At 39.0% G+C, this 12,900-nt stretch overlaps 1 protein-coding gene across 6 annotated transcripts in view; it reads right to left on the reverse strand.

Moving 5' to 3' along the window:
* Positions 1–12,900, reverse strand: part of TEX2 (testis expressed 2) — a 56,604-nt gene that overhangs the window by 16,360 nt on the left and 27,344 nt on the right. For all 6 annotated transcript variants that reach the window (XM_041123972.1, XM_041123973.1, XM_030014309.2 and 3 more), the window contains 4 exons: positions 6,192–6,392; positions 4,283–4,619; positions 2,870–3,117; positions 233–382 (listed from right to left, as the gene is read on the reverse strand). In XM_041123972.1, the coding sequence (XP_040979906.1) occupies positions 233–382; positions 2,870–3,117; positions 4,283–4,619; positions 6,192–6,392 (936 nt within the window). The remainder of the gene's footprint in view (positions 1–232; positions 383–2,869; positions 3,118–4,282; positions 4,620–6,191; positions 6,393–12,900) is intronic.

Genomic DNA, 12,900 nt, shown 5'->3' on the forward strand with positions numbered 1-12,900 from the left:
CACAAATAGTTAATCCAGCTGTAGTTAATTTGAAACTGAAGCAGCAAAGTTAACATGTTGAGATCCTACTGTGAAATGGATAGCAAAGCTGAACTGGAACTCTGTATCACATTTATTTGTCTTTTACATGTAGGTATGAAATAAGTGTTTCTTCTACTGTTTTAAAACTCAAAGACTATGTGTTTGTTTTCCTCCATAAGGAATGTGTCATGCAAGTCTCCAGATTAGTTACCTTTATTTTGCTAAGTTTCATTTGGATCTTCTTTGACACTAGATCAGACCAATACTTTTCTCCTAAAAAATCCCAAAATATTCTTCCAAGCAAAGCATTCACCCAGGCCTCCTGTTCTTCTTCTTCAGCTTCCACATGGGCATCTGGTAACTGAAAACACTCATCAGATTAGTCAGCCCTCTAAATTCTACAAAGGTCAGAAAAGGCCTCATTTACACTGGAAAGTTCAGTGTCATAGCCCAGGTTAGCCAAGAACACTAAATGCTCAGCACAGACAGCAGCTTTACAACCACATCAGCTGGGCTGACATGAGCTTGCTTGTCATCATCCTGACGTGCAACAGAGTAAATGAGACCACATAGATATAGATTGACCTCTGGCAATGAAATGATAAAGTTGTAAGTAATTTAACCTCTGGCAGAAAAAGCAGATAGGCCCAGAATGGGCAGCCTTATAAATGAGTCTGTAGCAGAGACACTCTCTCTTCCTAACAGGATCTAGAAGAACCACTACTCTACTCTTCCTTTGTTTTATAAAAAAAATGGAGAGCAAGACCTAATCTTACATCCTCAAATCCAGTTCAGAAACATCACAAATAGATGATAAACAAACACAGTACAGGGAAACACACTCTCCCTTCCAATGTCTGTATATAGGCTTCAGGAACTATATTATTCCTTCCGCTGCATTAAAGGTTTTGTTTACAGTCCAAGAGGATTATGTCTTCGTTTACTTGAGAACCATCTCCAAACACTGGGAGATATTACATGTTTGGGTGTTGCATCACTGACTACAGACACAAAAGCAAAGGCAGCTGGAATACTTTTGGGTGTGTACATGCTACCATGCATTTCATTAAAACCAGGAGTTTTCCATGAAGGAAAGACAACATATTTAGTGTCTCTCAACTGCTTGCAATGAAAGGAGAATTCACCACCTTTCATTATTATTACAGGCAGAAATCCTGAAGCCAGCAGAAAAGCAGTGCTTCCTAAGAGCAGTCAGGTAGATGCTACAGTTCTGAACATCATTTCTTGGCAAGGACTGCTCCCAATAGCTACAGCCTCACGCAGGCAGAATTGCTGGGTTAGTAGCTTCTGCTGTGACGCAAGTTTCCTGCCAGCAGCGTTGATCTATTTATAGAATGATTTCTGACACGTGCCAGATTCAGCAGTGAATTCATCACTGCTTCAGGGGTTGTTGGGAGCTAGAATATCTTTTTTTCCTGGGGGAACACAAGATGTGTTTATTTGTATGCTATACCATGGCCTCCTACTGCTTTCTGGACATTGTATGAAAAGTCTGGCAACAAAGATGCATGACATGAATTACGTCTTTTAAATGAACGGTGATCACACTTAACATCAAGGATCCATTTATTAAGAGTGTCGTACTTAATATTAAGGTTCTGTTTATTAAGAGTGATTCAAATGCAGTCCAAAAGGCCAAAGGATTAGACGGAGCTATAGAGATTGTTCACTATTACGCTGCTGTGTACTACGCAATACTAACACATCAGCCATTTTGTGTTGCTTTAAAAGATATTTAAAAATAGAAACCATACAATCCATCCATCCATGCCTTACGCCTTTTTGAGCAAGACTGTCCAAATCAAGCTGTAGTCTATATGAGACCCAATTCCATTTCTGTCCCTCAATCAACCAGGTATACTGCAGTAAAAACTGTCCCACTGTTGTCAAAGTCACAGCCAGAGGGCTATCAGATACATACTAAAGGCAAATGCCTAACCCTGTTCATGGCAACAGGGCCAAAACATCATTCTTGAGGAGAACAACTGAAGAGGTTAAGCACTTTCTGAAACATTCAACAGAAAAACAGTTCCCAGGTCCAAGACAAAAAGCACTGCTTCATGTGGTCCAGAGTGCATGAGTGAAGCCAAATGTAGGGCTGAAAACAGAATTTATAGTGTAGTATCTGCACTGAAAGACTTCTATGAACAGTGTCCAACTAATACTTGTGTTATATGACAGTTCTGTCCCAATCAGGTGCTCAGATGCACTCAGGAATCATAGAAGGCCTTTAGCTCCCTACAAAGTGCAGAAAATGAAGATCAATTTTACTACCAAGTACTAAAAATTCCACTTAAATTGTTTCAACACGCCAGGACCTCAAAAACATGCTTTTACTCAATCTACTTTGGAATATACACAGAAAAAAGTAACTTTTCACTGCTATTGGGAAACGAGGTTTGTGGAGGTTTTTGGGGTTTTTTTTTTCTTTGTTTGATTTAATCTTAAGCATAAGTTCTTTTGGGACGAATGTTTTTTGGGACACACCTGTGCATTCCTAATGAAGAAAATGTACAGCCATATTGCCTTCAGCTGTACAATCTTTTAGGTACAAGACACTGCAAAAGCCAGAAAAAACACAGACGTTCTTGGGAAATAAGAAATCAAACTAAATCAATGAAAAGCTTTTATGTTACATTAATAAGAAACTGTGGACAACAGGGAACTGGCAAGCCTGAAAACCCACACTGACTTCATAAAATGTTTAGGGCCAACCTGTAGTTAAAGTAATTAATTTTTCTTTCTACACAACTAATTTTTAAAGTAGTAGTTAACAAGATAAAATGTATCACCACCTCTGATACATCTTTTGGGAGAAAAGTATTACCTTTTTCACAGCTGTAGGGCTGCTATCTGCACTGAGGACTGGACTACCTGAAGGGCTTTTCTTTTCATGTGGAACACACTTTGCCATATAAATATTGTAGTCCAGAAGCATTTTCTGCCGCACATTGCCAGCCAGATCCTTGTGCTTCGGCTGGGATGCAATTTCTTCTGCACTTCCCTTGCTGCTGCTTCGGCTGTGGGTGAGAACTCCAGATTGACTATCGGTTCTACTGTGTGTTGGCAAGATCCCTAAATCAAAAGGAATAATATCTGTTTAACAGAAAAGGAACCGGACCATCAAATAGAGTTATAATCAAACACTTAAAGGAACAAAATTAGCTTGCAGATTTAATTTATTCTGAAAAAAGACCGTTCAGAGCAGTGCCTTCTCCTTCTGAAAGGTAAAAGCAAATTTCAACACTGTGTGCTTAGGTGGTCCTAAACCCAAATTAGTCAATATTTAGTATGATTCAGCACTCAGCAGTATGTGTGACTGGAAAACTCAGCTGATCAATAGCATATTTAAATATGGACACTCACATATGTACAACATATGGCAGAATTCCCAACAGCCCTGCTGGGGAATGCCTAAAATAAAAGTCAGGTGATTAAAATGTACCTATAGCTTTTTTTTTTTTTTAATTTAATTATAGAATGTTGTAATTAAAAGGACTGTCAAAAGCATGTAACTATTAGAATTTTAATTAGCCATTAATTTTGCATTTGCATTTTAAGAAGTTATGTGCCAGAAATAATGATGTTAACCAATTTTTAAAAAGCTTCTCACAGAATAAAGACAGAAAAGTATGAGTCATTCAGATTTTAAATTTTATCAGAGGATGGTTTAAATTAATATTTCAAACATTTGTTCAATACTGTAGACTAACATGTTTGTTGGTTCAGATATATATATTAGCACAGGACTTTTTATTTAAACAGAAAAATGTGTTTTCTTGTGACATTAACCTATGAGAAAGCTCTTTATTGTTTACAGGAAACTGGAGCAAAAGGAAGGATGGAGAATGAAGAACGGGTAATAAGAGGACTAGGTCTAATACTGCAAACGTGGACATCAGTTCTAACACGGCAGAGAAAAAAAAAGATTGAACTATTCATCGTTACAAAAATTACAGGAGTTGTTACAGTCACTGAAAAATAGTGTATTCACATAGAACAGTCTAAAAATAGTAAGAATAGTTGAGGGCATATAGCCAAGTATACAGCCAAGAGAGGAAAAGGCAGGGTGGGAAGGTGGGAATGAGAGGCCAAGATAAGGAGCAGAATAGTGTCTTTAGTATTATTTGTCTATAAAGATCACTATGGCTCCACAGTTGCTATAACTACCACTTTGAAAACATAACTTTGGTTTGTTTCTTTTAATAGACACTTTTACTAGAATACAAAATTTGAATACCTGGCTTGTTCCCACATAAACCGGATGGCTTCTTCGCTTCAGACTTCAGCTTGGATGCAAGAAGGAACCTTCTGAACCACTCCTCCTTTTCCCTACCTGTCCTTCCAAAGAGATAAAGCACTTGATCCTTTTGGCTAGTATACTTTGCTCCATCCTGAGGTTTCTTGGATTCTTCATTGTTCAAGTCCACTTTTTCAGCAGATAACTTTTCCTCTGCATTCTCTTTTTCAGTCTGGGCCTTAGCCATAAAGTCATCCTGTCTAGCGAGTTCAATGCAGATAGGGTACTTCTTATTCCAAATCCGTTTTCGTGCCAGACTCTTAGGAACTAGGGAAATCTGAATGGTAGATGAAAGGGTTAAATTAACTTATTTTTCAATTGTATCTTCTGCGTTTCTATACTCACATAAAGAACATAGGAATGCAAAAGATACAGATCCTACATTGTATCTGCTGGGTTTAACTGATTCTTAACTTATAGCTGGTTGATGTCCAGCCCATGCTATCACTACGTCTCTGGTGAGCCATAGCCTTGGAATTAAAACAAAGACCACTTAAGTAGCTTAGACTTATACAATCACATGGATTAGAAACTTGATTTTCATTTAGAAGATCTTATTCTCAGAGATATGCAGAAAAAATAGAAAAAACAAGAACCTTATTTCTGTGACCATGGGGTAGATAAGATTCCAAACTGAGTTTTAAACTCAACTTTTCAGACCTGCCTCACGAAATTGAGTGCTTGAAGTTGGCAATAGTCACCGCAAGTATGTAAGAAGCAAGCTATAGAATTGATGTGCAGATAATTATATTCTAAATTCAGTATATTCAGAGAGAATTGAGACAATGCAAGTGATGAGACGAGTGACAAGGTTTAAAATTCTTATCTAGGGGCTGAACTTAACCAGTGTTCTCCAAAACCCGTGGGTAAATACCTTGGAGAATAGCCATCGTTTGCTTATTACAGTCAGGACACTTGGCACTTTTGTAACCAACTGGGGCTGGGTTGTGGGGGGGAAGTACTGGAAATTTTTCTAAGATACAATGGGGAACAATTGTGAGTCAAGTGCTCTTGTAGCATGTGATAGCTTTGCTTGTCTTCATTATGGGAAAACAAATCTGCAACAGGACGGGAATCTAGGTTTTTGCTTTATCTTTTTCACTATCGTCCTTTAATGGAAAGCAGAGCTGACATCAAGAACCTTTCCCATACTGACTTGGGGAAACAAAGGGAGGTTTTCCTCACTGTCCCTCTCGCCCTCTAACTTCCACAGACAACTGAAGCATAGTTTCCTCCTACATCTGTGCTGCCAAGGCCCTCTATTGATGCAGCACATTAAAAAAATCCGTTCTTTTATTTTAATAATGAGGTATTGATGTATTACTTAATACGATGCCAATAGAAACAACCTCACGTGGCAACTCTTCATAGATTTGAGGGAGGCAAATAACATGTAGGAAAACTGTCCCAGCGTTATTCTTGACACACTCTTCCAACTGCAAAAATCCTCATCTCCCTCCCTAGACAGTGGGTACCAACAGCAAGTCATGTCTGTTCCAGCTACCTGCCTTGGGATAGAGACAACCACCAAAGATTATGCATTTTGGTGTAAGCTTCAGAACAGTCACGCTGTAATCTAATGCATGGGGAACGATTCTCCCAACTCCCATGTGTTAACTTCTGCTCTGAACTGACAGAGGAAAATCATGCTTTTCCCTTACCGTGTAAATATGTAATTTTTTCTAAATCCTGCTCAATCTTCCTCCTCAGCACAATCTTTTGCAAGTTAGTCACGATAACAGTTTTATTTACATAACGACAGAACATGAAACTAGACAAGTGGAGCCATTTTCAAAAAAAGTTTCAAAGTATTCTTTGTTAAAATCAGATATAAGTAAGGCACACTCACCTTGCTTTCTGTAAGTTCATAAATTTTCTGGCTGACATACGTGACTTCAGGCTTTGGCTCATTGTACACAGCCCTTCTAGAAATATTTTTATTGGGTTTTGAAAGTCGCAAGGTGCTTCCTTCAAGTCGCACATAAACAGAGTGAGTCAATGTAGCATGGTATGTTTCTGGATCATAATTATAAATTTCATTCATCCATCCCTAGCAAAGAAAACGCTTGTTAACAGACTTTTAAACTGCTGGAAAGCCAAGTACAGCATATACATAAAAGTTTTAAATAATTATCCAAGCTTTTGCCAAAGTTATTTCACTTATGGCACAAATACAACAAAGCAGTAAATGCCCTAAATAAGATAGCACCAAACTGACAGCATGAGATGAGGACTGTATCCCAAGCACATAATTTGTTTTTCTGACTAAATTATTTTGTATATGTAGCACAGTGCTCTCTCACCTCATCTTTGTGAAACACTGTGAGATCTGCAGGCAGAGGCTTGCTGGGAAAAGCCACAAGGCAGTCAGTAAGGGCATGTTGCAGAGCAGCCTGTCTGCTTAGATCAAGTATGGACATTTTAATCACCAACAGTCAAGGCAAGACAAACAGTCTGCTTATAGACAGCACTGACATTTTAATCACCAACAATTAAGCACTGAGTGGAAGACCACAACAGAGTTTGTTTTAATGCACGATCACCGTTTAAGATCATTTAACATGTTGTGTAACTTCCCAGTTACAACACAGGAGTCATACATGTGGATTAAATTTCATTTGTTTCTGTGCAGTGAAAGAAACAGAAAACAAACCAACCAGCCCTGCTGTAACAAGCCAGTAAGTGCTGACTCTAACTATGGGGGTGATGTTACTCCTCTAACATCTGATTACAGAAAATGCAAGATGATAAATGGGGCAGAAGACAAGCCAGAATACTCATTCAAGGAGGACAAGTTTTCCTTCTCTTAACTTGCCATACAACATATTTTGATAATTACTTCTACCTGCACATCAAAACATACTCAACATTCATTAATGTCAATAGAAAGCGAAGGAGACAGACTTAAACAGCCATACCCTAGAGCATAAAGTAAAATGGCATCTTTACAAATACCTAGGTGAGTATAGTAGCGGGGAGAGCATCCACTGCTGGGAAGAAGGGAGAGCTGAAGGAGCATCCCTAGCATTCTTCAAAACAGAAAAGTTGTAATTACCTTATGCAAAACATCCCCAAAATTACTGCAACATTTTAACTTACTGAAGAAGTTTCCGCCCACACATAGAAATGTAAAATTTATTTTAATGCTCATTTACTTAAGTGCCATATAATTTCTCAAAGTAGACAGCACACACTTTCTTAGGTGCCATAGTAACAGTGATATCTATGTTTTGCTTACTCTAACATCTAGCTCCATTTTCACTATAAACCCTGAAAAACCTAGATAAATTAGCACTTCTTTTATGTTCAAGAAAGATTAAGTCATTCATCTATGCTCAGCTCTAAAGCAGACTACCTCTTTTATTAACAGAAATACCTATACCAACACGTGCTCTTTGAAGAAGCTTTGTGTTTGGGTTTTTTTGCTTACACTGGGTTATATACAACTACCATATAGGAAATACAATGCATGAGGAAGAGTTTTTTATAAACCATCAAGGCTCTGCGCAGCAGGGTTGATGTATGTTTGAGCACATCCCATTTCCTTCCTAGAAATTAAGCCAAGACATCTTTGAGCAGACAGCAATTAATTTTCAGGCAGGAACTCCAGCTGGACTTACTGAAGCACAAGGACATCACGTGAGTTGCCTAAAGCCACCATGAGCCATTCACTCTGTGCAGAACTGGAATATCCCATATGGCCCACAGACCTCTGGAGAGACTCCCACCTGCCCCCTGGATCAGATCTCCAAGCTATTTCTAGCTCAGACACCGAAGTCTGGAGCCTGCAGCCAGGCAAACATACAGACAAAAATTTGCTGCCTCCAAAGTTTACTGCTGCCTTCTGCAAGGCAGTTCAGCCAAAGACCACACAAGCTGGCACAAAGAGAAAGGGATACTTGGAAAGTGGATCTGTATATGAAACTTGGCCACACAAACCCTTTTTATAACTGTAATAAGCTATACTTCTATTTTCAGTAGGAGGGTTGGAAACCTCCAGGTACGTCTGGTACCCAAGAAGGAAGGTCAGAGTATACTTGAAGTTTCCTTAACATCCTGCTCAAGATGGAACTGGCTGGAGTTTTCTGATGCCAGCACTTGAGCTGAGCAGAGGGCATGTAGCAATGAAAACAAGGCATGATTTACACATAATTCTCATAACAAATACACATATGTACCATAGTAAGAAGTAAAAATCCATGAACATAGCTTCACAGATGAAAAGCTGAGAGTTTGAGACATGAATACCTTGGGACACACATCGGATGCACAAACTTTGCTATACCTTCTCAGCAGCTATACGACTGTTATCCAACACTCTTAGAGTCATGTTTAATTTCATCCCTACAGCACATACCGAGATGCCACAGTCACATCTGTGATAAAAACATGCAAAGACCAGCCTAGGTTAAGTGACTTAACCAAGCCCAGTGAACAGGGGTCTGAATTCATCCATATGTCATCCACTAGACCAGCAACTTTCCTATCACGTTTCTTCTGTAACAGTGCCAGTACCAGCCTTTCTGCCAGAAGATTTCCTTAATCTACACAACTAAACAGCAGAGGAAAGGCCCTTTTGAAGATTGCCACCTTCTTCCCAACAGCAGCAAGACACACTGAATTTAAAGGGCAAAAATAAACAAAACAGAATCTCTGCTTCCTCAGTTTGTATATTCCCGCTTCTCTTTCAGCATTCAGGAGCCTTGGGAAGTCCCACCTGCTTTACTGATCCCTACCATGCGCCCAGGCTTTCCACTTCAAGCAAATGGATTAGCTCTATAATCTGCCAAGCACACAATTCTCAAACCCTGTACTGCTGCCTCCCTTGCTCGCTGTACATAACAAACCCAACTGAAGTGCAAACGCTGCTTCCCATAGCACAACCATCAGGATATAACCGACTGAAGAACCTGTCCAAGACTTTTAACGATGATTTTCGGCTGCCTAAGGTACTGAGCATTCAAAATCTAGAACAACAGATTTACCACCTAAAACAGCAGCCTACATAGTGATTTCTACGCAGGGAAGAGATTGGCTGCTTCATGTATTTGAGGCATAGCCCAAAAACCAAAAGATACAGAAGTTCAACTTCAAATATGTGGGGTTTTATTTTCAGACAGCAACTAGCCAACAGTCAGGCTGAGAGAGACATCACATTACTACAAACCCTCCTTGTACGTAAATTTTTAGTTTCCTGATTTCTAAGGATGCACTGTTTCCTTTTTGCACTCAACTTTCAAGTTATTTTGTAACACAGAGAAACATTGCATGGCTGAGACTGAAATGTTAGTACTTCACCAAATGATGATTCCTCACTCTATGAGTGAATCTGGAAGTGTGTCCCAGCTGCAGGAATTTTCTTCCCCCCATATAACTAACTGTTAAAGGGGAAACAACACCATCTGCCTTCTCACTTCAGCGATTTTCATTTTTGTAAATTGTTTCATCTAGCATAAAAACCATTTTTGAGAAGGTTATCCAAGAAACCCCCAAATTCATTCCAAAGTTCCTGCATTTTAAGGACAATTTTAGCAGAAATACCTCCACCCCTTTCTTTGCAAAAAGAAATTGGAACAAAAGATTCACAGCCTACGGAAACCGTTTTGCAATGCATCTGAACAGAGAAGTTGTGTTACCATAACGTGCTAGCAACAGATGAATTTTCCCAACTACAGAAACAACAATGGGTTTCCTTGTGTAGGAGAGGAGTGACTGTATGATGGGTCTTTTTTGTACTAGCGAAGTTGTTAAAATAAGAAATTTAGTAATTCAGGGAGGACAATGACCATAGTCATATGCTACTCTGCAGCTGCTTGCCATTTACACTGATCCTGTGATCTCCATTTACAAAGGTCAGCAGTGGCTCTGAATTAACAGCTGAAATTAGGAGAAAGTGCCTCACCATCAGACTGGTAACTAACCTGAAAAAGTATCCGGTTAGAATATTGGGCAGCATGACTTTTATAGCAAAGGTCACAGTTACTATTCAAAAACCCATACATGCACCAGCAGGATTTGGCCTGTTTGTTCGACGGCAGAGACTGAACTGGCTTTCAGAGTGCAGCACGTCACCTCTGTCACAGCAGTGCTATCAACTATACCGGCCCTACAGGGAACACACCTGTCTATGGAACACAAGCATCTGCATAAAACAGCTTTAAAAGGCCCACCCCAGTTCCACCTGGAACTGCAAAAGATCCTTACGAAGGACCCTGAGGGCTGGGGGCACAGAGCAGGTCTGCAAGTTAAATAAATAAAAATCATTACTTCTATGATATTTTCAAATACGTAAGTAAAAGAATCAACGAGTCAACTTCATAATACAAGCCCAAGTCTGGATTAAAACTGTCCCCAGAGTTTCTTAGTGATATTAACAGATTGATTAATATCCATTATCATTAAATGATACAATCAAATGCTCCAGCACTGAAATTCTTGAAAGACTGCTGATCACTCAAATCACACTAATTGTATTAGTATCCCTCTCACTACCACTATTTTATAATAATTCTATAGTGTTTTGCTTGATAAATGAGGAAAAATGTAGTGCAGTTGTTTGAGCTTTTATTAACAGGGAATCTAAAGACACAAAAAAGGTCTAAAGTGGGCAGAAGTAACCATCACCTTAACTGGGAAACACATTTGTCTGCCAGAGGCCACTATCAAACATGAAACCCCTTGGGTGATATTCAGGAACAGCATGCTGGTAAAAAGCCTCCTCTTTCTGTACAGCTATGACTCAAAAAGCTTCATTTCTCTAGCAGGCGCTGCCAACACAGTCTTCTCATGAAAGTTCTTTCTAATGGAAAGAGTAAATTCATCATTTCCATTTTAGTTGTTACTTAAAACCTTTTGTATCAGCCAGCACAACACAAGGGAATGCACGCTTGAGAAAGCCAATAAGGAAGTTAGAAAAGACTAATACACTAACAAAGAAAAAAAAATGTGGGCAGAGAAAAAAAGGAAAAGTAAGCTAGAGAACTGAAGACTAAGTGAATAAGAAGATAAGAAATCATACACTGAAGATGCAGGGGGTTTGTGTGCATTTGGGGGGGGGGGGGGGGGGGGAAGGTGAGGGGGGAGTGTTCTGCCTCCAATACCAAAGACATTTGAGTGAAATAAGTACAGAAATCTACAGAAGCACACACTAACAAGCACAACAGTATTTTATTTTTTCACATTGCAAAGGAACAATTTTGGGGGAGACAATATTAAGGTTCAGGTATTTCAGCAATTGCTATGGGGAATTTTCCACTAGTTCTTGAAACCAGGGAAATGCAAACTTCTCGAACAATATTTACATGGGGGAGAATGCACACATACTTGTACAAAAATAGCTTGACAGCAGTTTGGCAGAATCCCAACTCCTAGAGCCCCATAAAGGGATCTTACTCACAGCCTTTATCATAACAACATGAAAGCAGTCCAAGCCAGAATGTAAGACCAACAAGTCCTGAAGAGAACATCTTTATGCAAGAGCATCAAGTTTGATTTTACTATATTCACGTGAGTTTTGTTACAGATTAAATATTTATCTTTTTTTTTCAGAGGACCTAAACTGTACAGTGCTCATTTTGACAGAGGCAAACAGAAAATAGTTGTATGAGGGGGGAATAATAACTTGCAATCTTCTAAATCACATTATATTATGTTCCACTACAATATGGTCACTGAGCTGGTTTTTAAACTCCCGAAGCATTAAAAAGCCCTTTTATAGGGCTTTACCTAATAAGGACAATTACTTTGTGTGTTAATGAGTGCAAGAAATACTTATCAGGTCATACAAAACAATGTACATTCATACAGACTTCTCTGCACAGTTCATTTCTTGCCTACAGCCATTCTCATAAAATGTATCTCCTGGATAAAAGCATTAAAATATAGTTTAAAGGTTCCTGAACAACACCTAACACCTCGAAGAGCCATCTTAACACCAGCCAACAACAAGCATCAGGATCTTTACCAGCTTTCAAGTATCAAGCCAAATTTATACGAAGGGTCTCAGCACCCAATTAACAAGGACAGAATTTAAAGTTTGTCTAGATTTGTACATGTAAGCAGCAGGTAAATCATTTGGGTAGACAGGATTGTTCAGTCTGCATTCACAACAGCAAATAAAGACCACAACTCGTAACATTCAAGAAAAACAGGGAACACCAAGGTACCATCAGGGCTGGGCATGCAATCGCTGCCTGTATGCAGCAAAAGTTGGCTTTTATACCCCTTAGGTATTCAAAAAGCGAGTGGACGGGATACTTCAGGACATGGTTTAGTGGGCATGGCTGATGGTTGGACTCAATGATCTTGAAGGTCTTTTCCAACCTAAATGATTCTATGATTCTATTCTATGATTTCTCTAACTTTTCAGTTACCTAAAGATACATGAGATTAGCTATCAATACACTATAGATGCTACAGCATATAACCAATACTGCATGAATTTAAATTAATGCAACCTTTGTGGTGTTATACAACTGGAGATGCACCTTCAGAAAGCTCAGGATGGATTTAATATTTACACAAATACAAGAAAGCATTCACAAATACTCTGATAAGCA

This window comes from Aquila chrysaetos, chromosome 5 (genome assembly GCF_900496995.4).
Source record: "Aquila chrysaetos chrysaetos chromosome 5, bAquChr1.4, whole genome shotgun sequence".
NCBI lineage: Eukaryota > Metazoa > Chordata > Aves > Accipitriformes > Accipitridae > Aquila > Aquila chrysaetos.